Source organism: Mobula birostris, chromosome 1 (genome assembly GCF_030028105.1).
Source record: "Mobula birostris isolate sMobBir1 chromosome 1, sMobBir1.hap1, whole genome shotgun sequence".
In the NCBI taxonomy this organism is placed as follows: domain Eukaryota; kingdom Metazoa; phylum Chordata; class Chondrichthyes; order Myliobatiformes; family Myliobatidae; genus Mobula; species Mobula birostris.
In genome coordinates, this window is record NC_092370.1 from 236,291,581 (window position 1) to 236,307,114 (window position 15,534).

At 40.5% G+C, this 15,534-nt stretch overlaps 1 protein-coding gene across 4 annotated transcripts in view; it reads right to left on the reverse strand.

The window, feature by feature from the left end:
- LOC140205944 (latent-transforming growth factor beta-binding protein 2-like) overlaps nt 1-15,534 on the reverse strand; it is a 496,450-nt gene that overhangs the window by 166,144 nt on the left and 314,772 nt on the right. For all 4 annotated transcript variants that reach the window (XM_072273854.1, XM_072273862.1, XM_072273844.1 and 1 more), the window contains one exon: nt 4,983-5,102. In XM_072273854.1, the coding sequence (XP_072129955.1) occupies nt 4,983-5,102 (120 nt within the window). The remainder of the gene's footprint in view (nt 1-4,982; nt 5,103-15,534) is intronic.

The window sequence follows — 15,534 nt, forward strand, 5'->3', positions numbered from 1 at the left end:
TTGTAAGCTTTTAAAAACTTCCCAATCCTCTGTCTTCCCACTAATTTTTGCTTCCTTGTATGCCCTCTCCTTTACTTTAACTTTGGCTTTGACTTCTCTTGTCAGCCACGGTTGCATCCTTTTTCCATTCGAAAGTATCTTCTTTTTTGGAATATACCTGTCTTGCACCTTCCTCATTTCTCGAATAAACTCCAGCTACTGCTGCTCTGCCATCCTTCCCGCCAGTGTCCATTTCCAGTCAACTTTGGCCAGTTCCTCTCTCATGCCACTGTAATTTCCTTTACTCCATTGAAATACCGACACATCAGATTTTGACTTCTCTTTTTCAAATTTCACAGTGTACTCAATCATGTTATGATCACTGCCTCCTAAGGGTTTCTTCACCTCAATCCCTCTAATCACCTCCGGTTCATTACACAATACCCAATCCAGTACAGCCAATCCCCTAGTGGGCTCAACAACAAGCTGTTCTAAAAAGCCATCTTGCGGACATTCTACAAATTCTCTCTCATGAGATCCAGTGCCGACCTGATTTTCCCAATCCACTCGCATGGTAAAATCCCCCACAATTATCATAACACTGCCCTTCTGACAAGCCTTTTCAATTTCCTATTGTAATTAGTAGTCCACATCACTGCAGCTGTTTGGAGGCCTATAAATTACTGCCATCAGGGTCCTTTTACCCCTGTGATTTCTTAGCTCAACCCATAAAGATTCTGCACCTTCCAATCCTATATCACCTCTTTCTAATGATTTAATATCATTTCTTATCAATAAACCACGCCTCCCCCTCTGCTTACCTGCCTATCCTTCTGATACACCGTGTATGCTTGGATGTTCAGCTCCCAGAGACATGCATCCTTTAGCCACGTCTCAGTGATGGCCACAATATCATACCTGCCAATCTGTAGCTGTACGACAAGATCGTCCACCTTATTCCTTATGCTGTGTGCATTTAGTATAACACTTTAAGACCAGTATTTGGTACTTTTCGTTTTGATTTCACTGCAACTTTATTGCACTGCAACTCATCCCAATGCTACAAATTTGCCCCATCACCTGCCTGTCTTTCCTGACATCTTTACTGCTCACAATATCTTAGATTTATTTCTGTTTTCCCCTTCCTCCGCTCTGTCATTCTGGTTCCCATCCCCCTGCTAAATTAGTTTAAACCCTCCTTAACAGCTCTATTAAACCTTCCCGCCAGGATATTGGTCCCCTTTGGGTTCAGGTGTAACCTGTCCATTTTGAACAGGTCATACTTCCCCCAGAAGAGATCCCAATTATCCAAGAATCTGAAGCCCTGCCCCTGCACCAGTCTCTCAGCCACGCATTCATCTGCCTGATCCTACTATTCTTGCCCTCGCTAGCATGTGGCACAGGTAGCAATCCCGAGATTACTACCCTGGAGGTCCTGCTTCTCAGCTTCCTTCCTAACCCCCAGAAATCTCTCTTCAGGACCTCCTCCCTTGTCCTATCTATGTCATTGGTACCAACATGTACCAAGACAACTGGCTGCTCGCCCTCCACCTTCAGAATATTCTGGACCCGATCCGAGACATTCCATACCCTGGCACCTGGGAGGCAACACACTATGCAGGTATCTCTATCAGGCTCACAGAATCTCCTGTCTGTTCCCCTAACTATGGAATACCCTAATACTACCGCATCCCTCTTCTCCCTCCTTCCCTCCTGCACAACAGCGTTAGCCTCAGTGCCAGAGACCAGGTCACCATGGCCATCCCCTGTCAGGTCATCCCCCTCAACAGCATCCAAAACAAGATATTTGTTGCTGAGGGGGACAGCCACAGGGGTGCTCTCCACTATCCGGGCATTTTCCTTTCCTCTCCTGACAGTCACCCAGTTTTCTGATCCCTGTAGCCTAGGGATGACTACCTCCCTGTAGCTCCTGTCTATCACCACTTTCCCTGATAAGCAGTAGGTCATCAAGCTGCAGCTCCAGATCCCTAACACGGTCTCTGAGGAGCTGCATCTCGGTGCACCTGGCGCAGATGTGCCCATCAGGGAGGCTGGAGGTCTCCCAAGATTCCCACATCTGACACCCTGAACAAAACACTAACCCTGCAGGCATGCTATCTAATTCTACAGGAATGAACAGGAAAAATAAGTCTACTCACCCACTTACCTCGCCAAACACATGAACTTTTTAAACCGTTAGCTCGTACCATTAGCTGTGTGAGCCCTGATGTTCCTGTCTGTCCAGGCCAATTCGCCAAGGGGAAAAAAAAAAGAGTTGGTGCCTCACTCTCGTCACTTCCCGTTACCACCGAAGCCCGTTGAAGCCAAAGCCTACACTCTGCTGCCACTCACTCTGCTGCCCACTCCGATAGCTGCCCGCTGTATAGGGTGGTCTCCTTTTTAAACTCTCCGCGCTGTCCTGTTACGTCACGCGCCTGCGCAGTCTCGTCCTTCTTGCACTCGAAGAAGTTTTTTTAAAAAACTGCCTTCCTTCAGAATTCAGTTCCCACGCCACTCTGTTGTCCCGATCCAAAAGAAAGCCATTGGAAGTAACCTTCATTTTTAAACTCTCAGCGCTGTCCTGTTACGTCACGTGCCTGCGCAGTCTCGTCCTTCTTGCACTTGAAGTTTTTAAAAAACTGCCTTCCTTCAGAATTCAGTTCCGACGCCGCTCTGTTGTCCCGAGCCAAAAGAAAGCCGTTGGAAGTAACCTTCCTTTTTAAACTCTCCGCACTGTCCTGTTATGTCACGCACCTGCGCAGCCTTGTCCTTCTTACACTCGAAGAAGTTTTTTTAAAAACTGTCTTCCTTCAGAATTCAGCTCCCACGCCGCTCTGTAGTCCTGATCCAAAAGTTGTTTTTTGCCTGAGAAATACTGTAGGACTGTACTAAAGTCAGTTCATGATGACCCAAGTCATTTGGGATTCAACAAGACCTATGGATTGGTCTGAGATCAGTTGTATTGGCCCTGAATGAAGCCCGAGGTTGAAGAGTACTGTAAGTCATGCATTCAATGTATTCGGAAGAAGACGCTGCCTACGAGAATTGCTCCATAATCTTATATAGTGTACGGGACCACTTGAGTTAGTATGTATCGATTTCCTCTTCATAAAGCCTGATTCCAGTAATGTTGTGAATGTCTTGGTCATCATGGATCACTACACCAGATATGCCCTAACCTTCCCCATGAAGGATCAGAGAGCACCCACCGTTGCCAAAGTGTTACGGGAGAAGTATTTTGTTCATTATGGCTTCCCAAGAAGGATACACAGTGATCAGGGAAGAAATTTTGAGAATTGACTCATATATGAGTTACTGAGCATGCTTGGAGTCAAGAAGTCAAGCACCAGGCCATATCACACTCAGCCTGAAAGGTTCAAATCGACATTGTGAGACATTCTTGGAACCCTGGATGTTAACAAAAGAATAAGCACAGCCAGTATATTGGGCATTTAGTACACTGCTACAACTGTACACAGAATGAGGCTACTGGCTGTTCGGCATACTATTTGTTTGAGCGCGAACCTGTAATTTTCTGTTTTGGAACCAGCAGTGATGACTTGCTGCAGAAGACATATCTTAAGTATGTGTCTGACATGAAGAAAGAACTGCAAAAAGCTTATGAGCTAGCAACATCAAACTCAACTCAGAAGTTGTTCTTTATTTTCAATTTAATTTTATGCATCCTACCTAGGCATATTCCATTATTTGCTCTGTATCAGTTGGCTAGATGACACACTGGAAGGAGTCAGGTATTGATGCATTCCCTGTATTTGGGTTATATATTTAGGTTATGGCATTCATCAATATGTGTCAAATTAATCAAATATTGAGTTGTTTTTCTAAAGTATTTTGAAGTGATTAGATTCTCCCTATTTATTCAGCTTTTAAAGCTTAATGTAAGATCTAGCTGCAAAGCACAAGTTGTGCAACGGCCCCTTTCCCCAGTCCAATTTATGCAAGCTTTCACTGAAGTACAGGAGTGAGATAGATTACTTGGTTATATGGTGTCACAACAACAACCTTGCACTCAATGTCAGCAAGACCAAGGAACTGATTGTGGACTTCAGGAAGGGAAAGTCGTGAGAACACATGTGAATCCTTATTGAGGGGTCAGCAGTGGAAATGGTGAGCAGCTTTAAGTTCCTGGGCATCAACGTTTTAGAGGATCTATTCTGGGCTCAGCATACTGATGCAATCCCAAAGAAGGAACACCAGTGGCTATACTTTGTTAGGAGTTTGAGAAGATTTGGTATGTCACCAAAGACTATCGCAAATTTTTGCAGTTGAGTGAGCATTCTGACTGGTTGCATCATTGCCTGGTATGGAGGCTCCAATACACAGGGTTGTAAGTGGTTACAGAGGGATTTAGACTCAGCCAGCTCCATCACAGTACAAGCCTCCTCAACATTGAGGGAATCTTCAAAAGGCAATGCCTCAAGAAGGTGGTATCCATCATTAATGACCCTCACTACCTGGGGCACACCCCTCTCTCATTACTACCATCAGTGGTAGAGGGGTCTGAAGGCCCATGCTTAATATTTTTGGAACAGCTTCTTCCCCTCTACCATCATAATATTTAAATTCTGTTAGCCTTTTATTTGGTATAATTTAATTTTTCTAGTGGCTATTATTACTCAATTTTATTTTATGTTCAGTCATATTTGACAATTTTCATGTCCTCATTTGCAAGGTACTATAGAGACACCATTTCAATTTTAGGCAAAGATAACTGACTGGACCATATCGATTTTATAGATAAACATTTCCATTTAACTAATCCAAATTGTAAGGTAGCTACAGTCATGTCAATTAAGAGAGTTAGATCTTGCAATCGAAATCTATCATAGGGAAAATATATTAAAGTATAATGTCATAAATTGGCTACACTGTGAAGATAAATGTAAGCTTTTGATCTTAAAAATCACCCCAAAATGAGCTTAATAGTTATGAAATTTATTTCACAGTGATTGAGGATTAGATGAGTTAAGGGTTTTACTCACCACTACATTGTCCTCGTCTAGTCAATACATAACCTTCTTCACATTCACACTTATAAGAACCTGGGATGTTGATGCACCGATGTCCTTGACATATGTTGCTTCGCTCGCATTCATTTATATCTGTGAAATCAAAGAAATAGTTATGTAGACAATAATCTAAACATTTTGACACAATAATTCAAAATAACAAAAATGAAAATTTTTTGGGACTTTACATGCAACATCAGGCACTTTATTATTTTAGCAAGATTTTTCAAAGTTGAAAGTCATGACATTCTAAATTAAATTAATACTCTGTCTCCAAAATTCTGAATGCATGATTCCCCCTACACATAAAACATAAGATAGAAGAAGCTTGTAACTGCTCCATTTCCTTGATAGAAATCTATGAATTCAAATATGAGAATATCATACAAGTTAAAGACCATTCTGATTTCTGAAAGTCTTTATACAAGGATAGAGGAACACAGGAAAACTGTTCAAGAGAACAGGACTGAGATGAAACTCCCTCTATGTTCAGTTATGATGTTCCAAAAATCTTAACAGTTTCTTCCTTACAGAGTCATACAACACAGAAGTGGGCCGTTCAGTCCACTGATTCCATAAAAAACATCAGGTACTCATTTACACACTATCAGCACCTGACCCTCCTGTCTCTAATCACTGGACTCTCAGACCCTACTTATTCAAAATGTCACCCCCAAAGTCAAATTCTTCCTTTATTCTCTTCTTGGGACTTTTAATCAGTGCAAAATGCCACTCTGCACTTGTAAATCCTCCTGCCAACCAACCATTATAACTACTTATTATCATGTTTACCCTATTACACCAGTATTTCCTGACTGTCACAACAGATGCTACATATTTGACTCCAAATATACAATGCCTTTAGAGTCCAAAATTTTCAGCCAAATATTACAATGATTTAAGGTCACAAGATGATGTTACTCTAACTGTATGTAATTATAGTGGTATTTTTCAGTATCTAGATCATGATGTTCCACTATGCTTAATTCTGCTACAAAATTAAGAATTAAAAACCTTTAAAATTTAGGTTTGACTTGGATGTGTCTCCTCCAAAAGGACCACAACCTTGTCATGCATTGGAAGTTTGCGTGCCTTCATAACTTGGAGATCAATGTTAGCTGGAGTCAGAGCTTTATGCTTTGGCTGTTGGTTGGGTCACCCATGCCAAACAAATCAAAGAGTAGAGACCAGATTAAGAGTGGTCCACTGGTCCTCAAGGTTTGGGAGTTCTGCTCAGGGCCAACAACCCTGGCTGGTAAAACAAAATTGTTACAGAAACAGCAATGAAAAATCCTTCTACATCTGAGGGCGACAGTATTCCTGAGTCTCCACCTGGGCTTCGCATGACTGACAGTAGTGAAAACCAAGAGGAAGCTACTGACATGATGGAGGTAGCTCTGAACACCACTAGAGATGCAGGACCTTCACTGCTGCCCTAAATACCAAAAGCATAACAAGCTGCAAATTGGATGTGTCTTGATTTTCTATAAAAGATCAGGCAGCCTATCCTCTTATTCTTGTTCCTTCATTTTGACCATATTATGGACTACCTTTCACCCAGACTCCCTGCCCACAATGCCCATCTGCTCAGATTTCACTTTTCTGGATGAAAAACTGAATGAGCTGGCCCTCTACCCCGAGTAGGGTCTAATCAGCAAAGGCACCTTAGGTGGCGTAAAGTCCCCACACCTCAAACACTGATAATCTTTGAGAGCTCATTGTTATTGAAGTCTTTTGAAATGGTTCTGAGGGTAATTTGAAAACTATTCCAATTGATTCAATTAATTGAATAAATAAAATTGTTAGAAAACAAGTTAAATATCAATAACTAGCTGATAATACTTCTTACTCTACAGATTCAGTGATTCCAATCACATGGGAGCAAACGTGAAGTGTACCTGGACCCTCTTCAGCATATCCAAGCTTCACTACTGGAATAAATATTAAATCCAGCACTAACAGAGGAGGTCATTTGCATTGGCCATCAGTTGGCCCGAAGCAGACCAACAAATACGCTGCATTTCAAAAGTACTTAATTGGTGTGCTCTGGAATATCCTGACATGAATAATTCTAAGTTTCTCCCACATGATAGTTACTTTTAATCCTGTTACTATATAGCCTTTGTAGCTGTGGTATTTAGCCTGTGATTTTCTATTGCAACTTTATGAGACTCAGATTAAAATTGTATTTTGGTGATGTCAATTTAAATAAAATTACACATGACATTGTGTTCCAGTGCAAGAGGCTGTAAAATGGAGCTTTTGGATATGAAAATTGATACTGTTGTGAGCAAGAAAAGTTGTCTGAGGCTTCAGCAGAGTATAGATCAATTAGAAAATTGGGTGGAGTACTGGCAGGTGGAATTTAATCCCTATAATTGCAAGGTGATACCATTAAACCCTGAAACCATAAGATACAGGAGCAGAATTAGGCCATTTGGCCCATCAAGTCTGCTCCAACATTTCATCATGGCTGATCCATTTTTTCTCTCAGCCCCAATCTCCTGCTTTCCCCTCCCATCTCCCTTCATGTCCTGATCAATCAAGAATCTATCAATCTCTGCTTTAAATATACATAAACACTTGGCCTCCATACATATGCATAAGGACAGCTGCATGTGACAACAAATTCCACAGATTCACCATCCTTTGACAAAAAAAATTCCTTCTTATCTCTGTTCTAAAAGGACATTCCTTTATTCTGAGGCTGTGTTTTCTGGTCTTGGAGACTCTTCCACCATAGGAAATATCCTCGCAACATCCACCCTATCAAGACCTTTTGCCATTTGATAACTTTCAATGAGGTCACCCTTAATTCTTCTGAATTCTAGTGAATACAGGCCAGAGCCATTAAACACACTTCAAATGACAAGTTTTTCAATCCTCGAATCGTTTGCCTGGAACCTCCTTTGAACCCTCTCCAGTTTCAGCACATTCTTTCTAAGATTAGGAACCCAAAACTGCTCACAATACTACAAGTAAGGTCTCATCAGCGCTTTAGTCTCACCATCACACCTTTGCTTTTATATTCTAGTCCTCTTGAAATGAATGCTACCATCACATTGCCTTCATCAACACAGACTCAACCTGCAAATTAACCTTTAGTGAACCCTGCACAAGGACTCCCATGTTCCTTTGAGCCTGTTTTTTTTGTATTTTCTCTCCATTTTGAAAATAGACAAACCCTTCATTTTGCTACCAAGGTGCATGAACATACACTTCCAAACACTGTATTCCATCTGCCACTTCTTTGCCCATTCTCCTTATTGATCTAAGTCCTTCTGTAGCCTCTTTACTTCCTCAAAACTACTTGCCCACAAATTTTCATATCGTCTGCAAATTTTGCAGCAAAGCCATCAATTCCATCTTCCACATATAAAGTAAAAAAAAGCGGTCCCAAAACAGACCCCTGAGGAACACAACTAGTCATTGATAGACAACTAGAAAAGGCTCCCTTTATTCCCACTCTTTGCATTCTGCCAATCAGCCACTGCTTTATCCATGCCAGAACCTTTCCTTTAATACCATGGGCTCATAACTTGTTAAGCAGCGTCATGTGTGGCATCTTGTCAAAAGCCTTCTGAAAATCCAAATATACACACCATCAACCGATTCTCCTTATCTATCCTGTTTGCTATTTCTTCAAAAAATTCCAACAGATTTGTCAGGAAAGATTTTCCCTTGAGGAAACAATTCTGACTATGGCCTATTTTATTATGTGCCTCCAAATTCTCTGAAACCAAATCTTTAAACATCAACTCCAACACCTTCCCAAACTAACTGGCCTATAGTTTCCTTTCTGCTGCCTCTCTCCCTCGTGAAGAGTGGAGTGACATTTGCCAGTCTTCTGGAACCATTCCAGAATCCAGTGATTTTTGAAAGATCATTACCAATGCCTCCATAATCTCTTCAGCAATTTCATTCTGAACCTTGCGGTGTACATCATCTGGGCCAGGTGAGTTATCTACCTTCAGAGCTTTCAATTTCCCAAAAACTTTCTCTCTGGTAATGATAACTTCACAGACTTTATGCCCCCAACACCTGGACCTTCCAGCATAATGCTAGTGTCTTCCACAGTGAAAATTGATGCAAAATACTGATTCACCTGATCCGCTATTTTGTTCTCCCCTATTATTATCTTTCCAGCATCATGTTCCAGTGGTCCAATATCCACTTTCGCCTCTCTTTTACACTTTATGTATCTGTAGAAACTTTTGGTATCCTCTTTAATACTATTGGCTAGATTACTTTTGTATTCCATCTTTACCTTCTTGATGACTTTTTAGTTGCCTTTCCAATCCTCTAACTTCCCACTAATTTTTGTTCTATCATATGCCCTCTCTTTGGCTTTTATTTTGGCTTTGACTTCTCTTGTTAGCCACAGTGGTGTCACCATATCTTCAGAATACTTCTTCTTCTTTGGGATGTATATATCCTCTGCTTTCCGAATTGCTCCAGAAATTCCAGCCATCATCCTTGTCTGTGTTCTTTTCCAATCAATTCTGGCCAACTAATAGCTCATTCTGGCCTCTGTAATTCCCTTTACTCCACTTTACTGATACATCTGATTTTAGCTTCTCCTTCTCAAACTTCAGGGTGAATTTGATCATATTATCATCACTTCCCAGAGGGTACTCTTACCTTAAGCTCTCTAATTAATTCTAGTTCATTGCACAACACCCAATCCAGAACAACTGATCCCCTAGTGAGCTCAACCACGAGCTACTCCAAAAATCCATCTCATAGGCATACTAGAAATTTGCCCTCTTGGAATCCAGCACTAACCATATTTTTCCAATCTACCTGCAAATTGAAGTTCTTCATGACTATTGTAACATTGCCCATTTGGCATGCATTTTCTATCTCCCATTATAATTTGTAGACTACATCCTCACTACTGTTTGAGGGTCTGTATACAACTCCCATCAGGGTCTTTTTATCCTTGTAGTTTCTTAGCTCTATCCACAATGATTCAACACCTTTCGACCCTATGCCACCTCTTTCTAATGATTTGATGCCATTTTTTTTTTACCAACAGAGCAATGCCACCCCTTCAGCATTCCTGTCTGGCCTTTCAATACTCTTTGGCAAATCAAATATAGGACATGTACAGTAAATGCTGGTGTGCTAAGGATTGCTTTTGTACAGGGAAATCTGAGGTTCAAGTCCATAGGCAGGTAGACAGGGTGATGAAGAAGCTATAAGGCAGAGAGTTTAAAGGTCATATTGCAACTTTCCAAAACACTGATTAAAGCTACCCTTGAAGTACTGTGGGTAATACTGGTTGACACACTGTAGGAAGCTTGTGTGTTTGCTAAAGAGGATGCATAGGAGATTGACCGGAGCTTTAGTTGTGGTGAGACACTGGATTGATGGGACATTGATTCTGATGAAGGGTCTCTGCCCAAAACCTCACCGTTTATTCTCCTCCATAGATGCTGCCAGACATGCTGAGTTCTTCCAGCATTTTTGTGCCTGTTGCTCAAGATTTTCAGCATCTGCAGTATCTCTTGATGTCTATATTCTGCATTGGTAGTTTACAACTCAATGGGATGTATTTGAGTTTTTAAATTTTGAAAACTCCCTTCTTTCTTTTCTCTGCACCCCCTACCATTTTCTGCCATTCTTCTCCTTCTGCTCCTTTGGTCCTCCCATTTTTGCCACCTTCCCATCTTCCAGCCCCCCTTATTCCTATTTCTCCTCTTTGTTCTATCCACCCACTTCACCCACAGGTTTCTGCTCCTTATTGCAAATCTCTACTTATTTCTAACTATTGTAAACCTCTCCCTTCACCACTGATGGTTCCTGATCTCTCCTACTTACCTGACTCTAGTTGTGGTAGAGCTTAGTGTTCTTGCTTATCTCCCCCCCACCCCACCCCCGCAGCTGTCTCCTATCTTCACGCTCACCTCCACCTTGCTTCACCTGCTGATTTTTTCTCTCTCCTCGCTCTGCCTTCATCCATCATTCATCTGCTACAGTCTTCCAACTCCAGCCCAGCTCACTTCTCCTACCTGGCACCACTTGCCTTTCATCTTACAGCCCTCCTCAGTTCTCTAATCATCTTGGAATCCTTTCTTACCACTCCTATTTCCCTCTCCATGCTGGCCACTTTGCCCCTGCAGGATTTTGGATGTTGATCTACAATGACAATCTCCTTTTATTGATGGTGCTTGACCCACTGAGTTTCTCCAGCAATTTGTTTGTTGATCCAATTTCCAGTATCTGCAGTCTCTTGTCACCAGGAGTAATCAATATATTTGCAGCATTAAAGCTAAATGAAAGCCAGCTATTAAGGGAGATTATTAAGGATTAAGTAATATTCCTAAGGCCACTGAAAACAGAGCAAGTCAGTGCCTCTCAGAAGAAAAAATGCAAAAATGATTTACAGTACTGTGCAAAAGTTTTAGGTACATACCTGTATATAGCTAGGGTGCCTAAGATTTTTGTACTGTACCGTATTTGCCAATGTTGAGCAGAGAGTAAATCTAGCAGGAGCAAAAGTTGTTGGAAACGGCGAGAGTAGAGTGCCACGGGTGGGGGTGGGACAGGTGGTACAGAAGGCGTGCTGGGGCAGGGGGAGGGTTGGTGACATGGATGCAGACACACTCAGCTCTGAGACATCAAGCAAGGTCATTTGATTCCAAACAATTGGTTTATTGATCATTAAAGAATGTCTCTCTGGTGCTTCCTGCTTCCTCTCCTCTTCCTTCCCCTTTTCCCAAACATGATTTCCCTATCCCTTTCCCCTTCCCACTCTCAGTCCACAATAGAGACCCATATCAGAATCAGGTTTATCATCACTCACATATGTCATGTGGGCATATGGCCAAGTGGTTAAGACATTCGATTAGCGACCTGAAGGTCGTGAGTTTGAACCCCAGCCGAGGCAACGTGTTGTGTCCTTGAGCAAGGCACATAACCATACAGTGCTCTGCGACGACACTGGTGCCAAGCTCTATCAACCCTTGCCCTTCCCTTGGACAAACATCGGTATCGTGGAGAGGGGAGATTTGCAGCATGGGCAACTACAGGTCTTCCATACAACCTTGCCCAGTCCTGCGCCCTGGAGAATGAAGACTTTCCAGACGCAGTTCCATGGTCTCGCAAGACTAACAGGTGCCTTAAATATGTCATGAATTTTTTTTTTCTTTGTGGCAGCAATATAGTGCAATACATACAATTACTACAGTACTGTGCAAAAGTCTTAGGCACTCTAGCTAGAAGTCAGAAGACTGATTATCGAATTCCAATGTCAAACTAGAAAGGGGAAGCATTTTAATCAGAATGTCAAGTGAGAATAAAAGAAAAGAACACAGAAGATTATAAAAAAATACATGGAATTTTTCAGCATTTGTGGAGATTCAGATTTTCAAACATGGGAAAGCTCTAGCAGAGAATGACGGAAGAGAGACTGGAAAGAATAAAAGAGATTATTAATCAAAACTGCAACATGAGAGAAATATTCAAATAAATAAAACTTTTCAGCTATGAGCCTACAATACTATGAACTGAAATGGATTGAAAATAAAATGGCATGAGGAGTTGACAAGTATCTGCAGAATCATTTAAAATGGCAGATGAAATGATTATAGGTCCTGGATGCGATCTGCTGGCAATTATCTGATCCGTTAATGGTATGAATTTAACTTGCCTTTAATCATCCTATATCTGAATGTTGTCTAGCATTTATTAAAAACAACAATTGTGGCTATGATTGGGATAATGAAAGCTAAAGATCATGTTGTGAAATCTAAAATAGGAACAGCAAAATACACTGGTTTTCCCAGAGCATTACATGGAAATGGATGTTGAAAAGAGGAATGGTCTGTTTGAATTGTGATGTTGCAGATGATTTATCGAAAACTCCATAGATACTGTGAAGAATCTATCATGCAATCCATGCAGTGGGGAAAAAATGAAATACCCACCAAAACTAACAGTGTAAGATATGTAAACAAGGTCTTTACAGCATCTGCAATCTGGCAGTAACATCTTTTGTTTTAAAGATGGAAATAAAATGGTAAACAATTTAGTTGAACTAAGATGGTGTCAGCGTGGAGATGAAATCAGTAATTAAATACAAGATTTGTGGCAGGAGTCTAAGCCATTTACTTGGAACGTTTCAAAGGTTAATAGATAATTACAAAACAAATGCAGATATTTTTTTAAAGAGAGCTAACTTTTCATGTTAAAGCTATGCTTGTATGTTTAATTATAATACGAATACATCTGTCAGTGCTAATTCATGTTTTAAAGAAGACAGTACATTTGAAAACCATTAAAGAAAATATTTATAGGAGTGTGCTCCTGCCAACATGTGTAACAGTGCTCAAAAGTGATGTGGAAATAACCACAATGGACTTATAAGTCCTGAGTAACCTTTAACCTTGCAGTTTGTAAAATTATGTGAGTGAGCGATTTAAACAATTTTACGTAAAAAGTATTCTTTAAATTAGATATATCATACAAATAAGCATAAAATTGATGAGAAAACAGTTATGTAAGAAGTTAAATTATGTCTTATATTTTATTGTCTTTGGAAAGCAAAGAACTTTTTACAGCCCTACCTATAGAATAAGTATTCAGGGAAAGTTTAGGAAGTGATCTTAGTTATATAAAAACTTAGACATTTATAATTAGTTTTGGTGAGTATTTCATTTTAATTTTGCTCCCTGGACTGAATGATTAAGTCTTCACAGTGTCCATGGGATTTTCAGCAGGCTACTGGTTGGTCTTCTCTATTCTACTGCCCCCACCTCCCATTGGCATAAACCTAAACTCAGCCAAAATTATCTGCCTGAATTCTAATTCACACAATTCCCAGTTCAACCATTAGCTTGCCTTTACAGGTCTGTACTGGCCACTGCTCCAAGAAACCTCAGTTTTAAATTTCATATTCATAGATTCAAACCCTATAAGCCTCAGCCCCTCCTTGTAACATTCTCCTGTGCTACATGCTTCCTCTGAGAGCTCTAATTTTGTATGTATTTACAATTTTACCACTGTACTTTAGTTGCCTATCCACTAGCTCTAAAATTTTCACCCACAAAAACATTAAAGATGCTTCTTAAAAATTACTTCTTAGACTTAACTTTGTGTTACATTCTCATACATTTGGTTTAATGTGAAATTTGGTTTAATAACATTTTAATTAAGCAATTTGGAACCTTTACCACATTGAAGGTACTATGTAAATGGAATTTATTTTTATAGTTATTATCCCTGATGGTAGTTTCAGACTTCACATTCTTTGCAAAACTAAAACTTTCAATTTTCCACAGGCCTTCAGTTTCTGATCATCTGCTGTTGAAACACTTGTCCACAATATTTAATCCCCAGGCATATTATTTCAGTCTTCTTGTATATTTCTAAACTTAGTTCAGTAAACTTGAGCCCATTTCCTATCACATATCATGTTCTGCTTAAATGTTATCCACTTCCTTATTTATTCATTTTTAATAATGTGTGCCAGCATTTGTGCCCAACCCTAACTATGCCTGAACAGTGGTGATGAAGCTCTTTCCTCAAACACTCCAGTGCTTTTAGCATATGTACTGTTGCTACAAATTTCTAGATTTAAGCCTACAGATAATGAAGGAATATTGAGTAACATAGGATGATTCCCTTAATGGTAGGAGTCACAGAGTGGGTCAGGAAGGGTAGGGGACAATATCAGGGTATCCTAGGTGAGTAACCTTGGTGAATTTTCTAAATTGTAAACATAACATCCGTGGTATACCAGTGTTGGAGGGAATGAATAATAACTGACTGCTCGCTTCCGGATAGTCTTAGAATACATGGGTGATGCTGAAACTACACTCACCCAGGCAATGAGAGGGTATGTTGTCATACCCCTGACTTGTGCCTTGTAGATGGTGAAAATGCTTTGAAATGTCAGGCAAGTTATTGTAACCAAAATATTTTTGTGGCATCCGGATGAATGTCTGGTCAATGGTAACACCCATATTGCTGATGGTGGGAACTTAGCAAAATTAATTCTGTTGAAGATCATGGATGGTTGCTAAACTCTTGTTGGAGATACTTATTTTCTACACTCTTGTGACATGTTTGTTACTGACCACTTAGCAGTCCATGCCTGAATACTGTCCAGATCTTGTTGAGTTGCAAAAGCAAGCATCAGCAAATATCCCACTTATAAATCAAGGAGGGACATTGATGAAAATCTGGAGATAATTAGGCTAAAGACACCAATATGAGGAACTCCTACAATGAAATTGTGGTTCTGGAAAAACTGACCTCTAACTACAGCTACCTTTCTTTGAGTGAGCTGTGTCTCTAGTCATTCCCTTGATGCCTACGGATTTCAGTTTTACAAGATCTCCATGATGTCACACTAGATCAAATGTTGCCTTGATATCAAAATCAATCATTCTTATTGCACCTCTGGACTGAGCTCTTTGGTCCAGGCTCAGACCATCAGTGCCTAATGATTCTGATCAGATGACATCAGGTGCCTAATGATTCTGGCTAAACTCAAATTGAAGCTATCACAGGCTCCTTA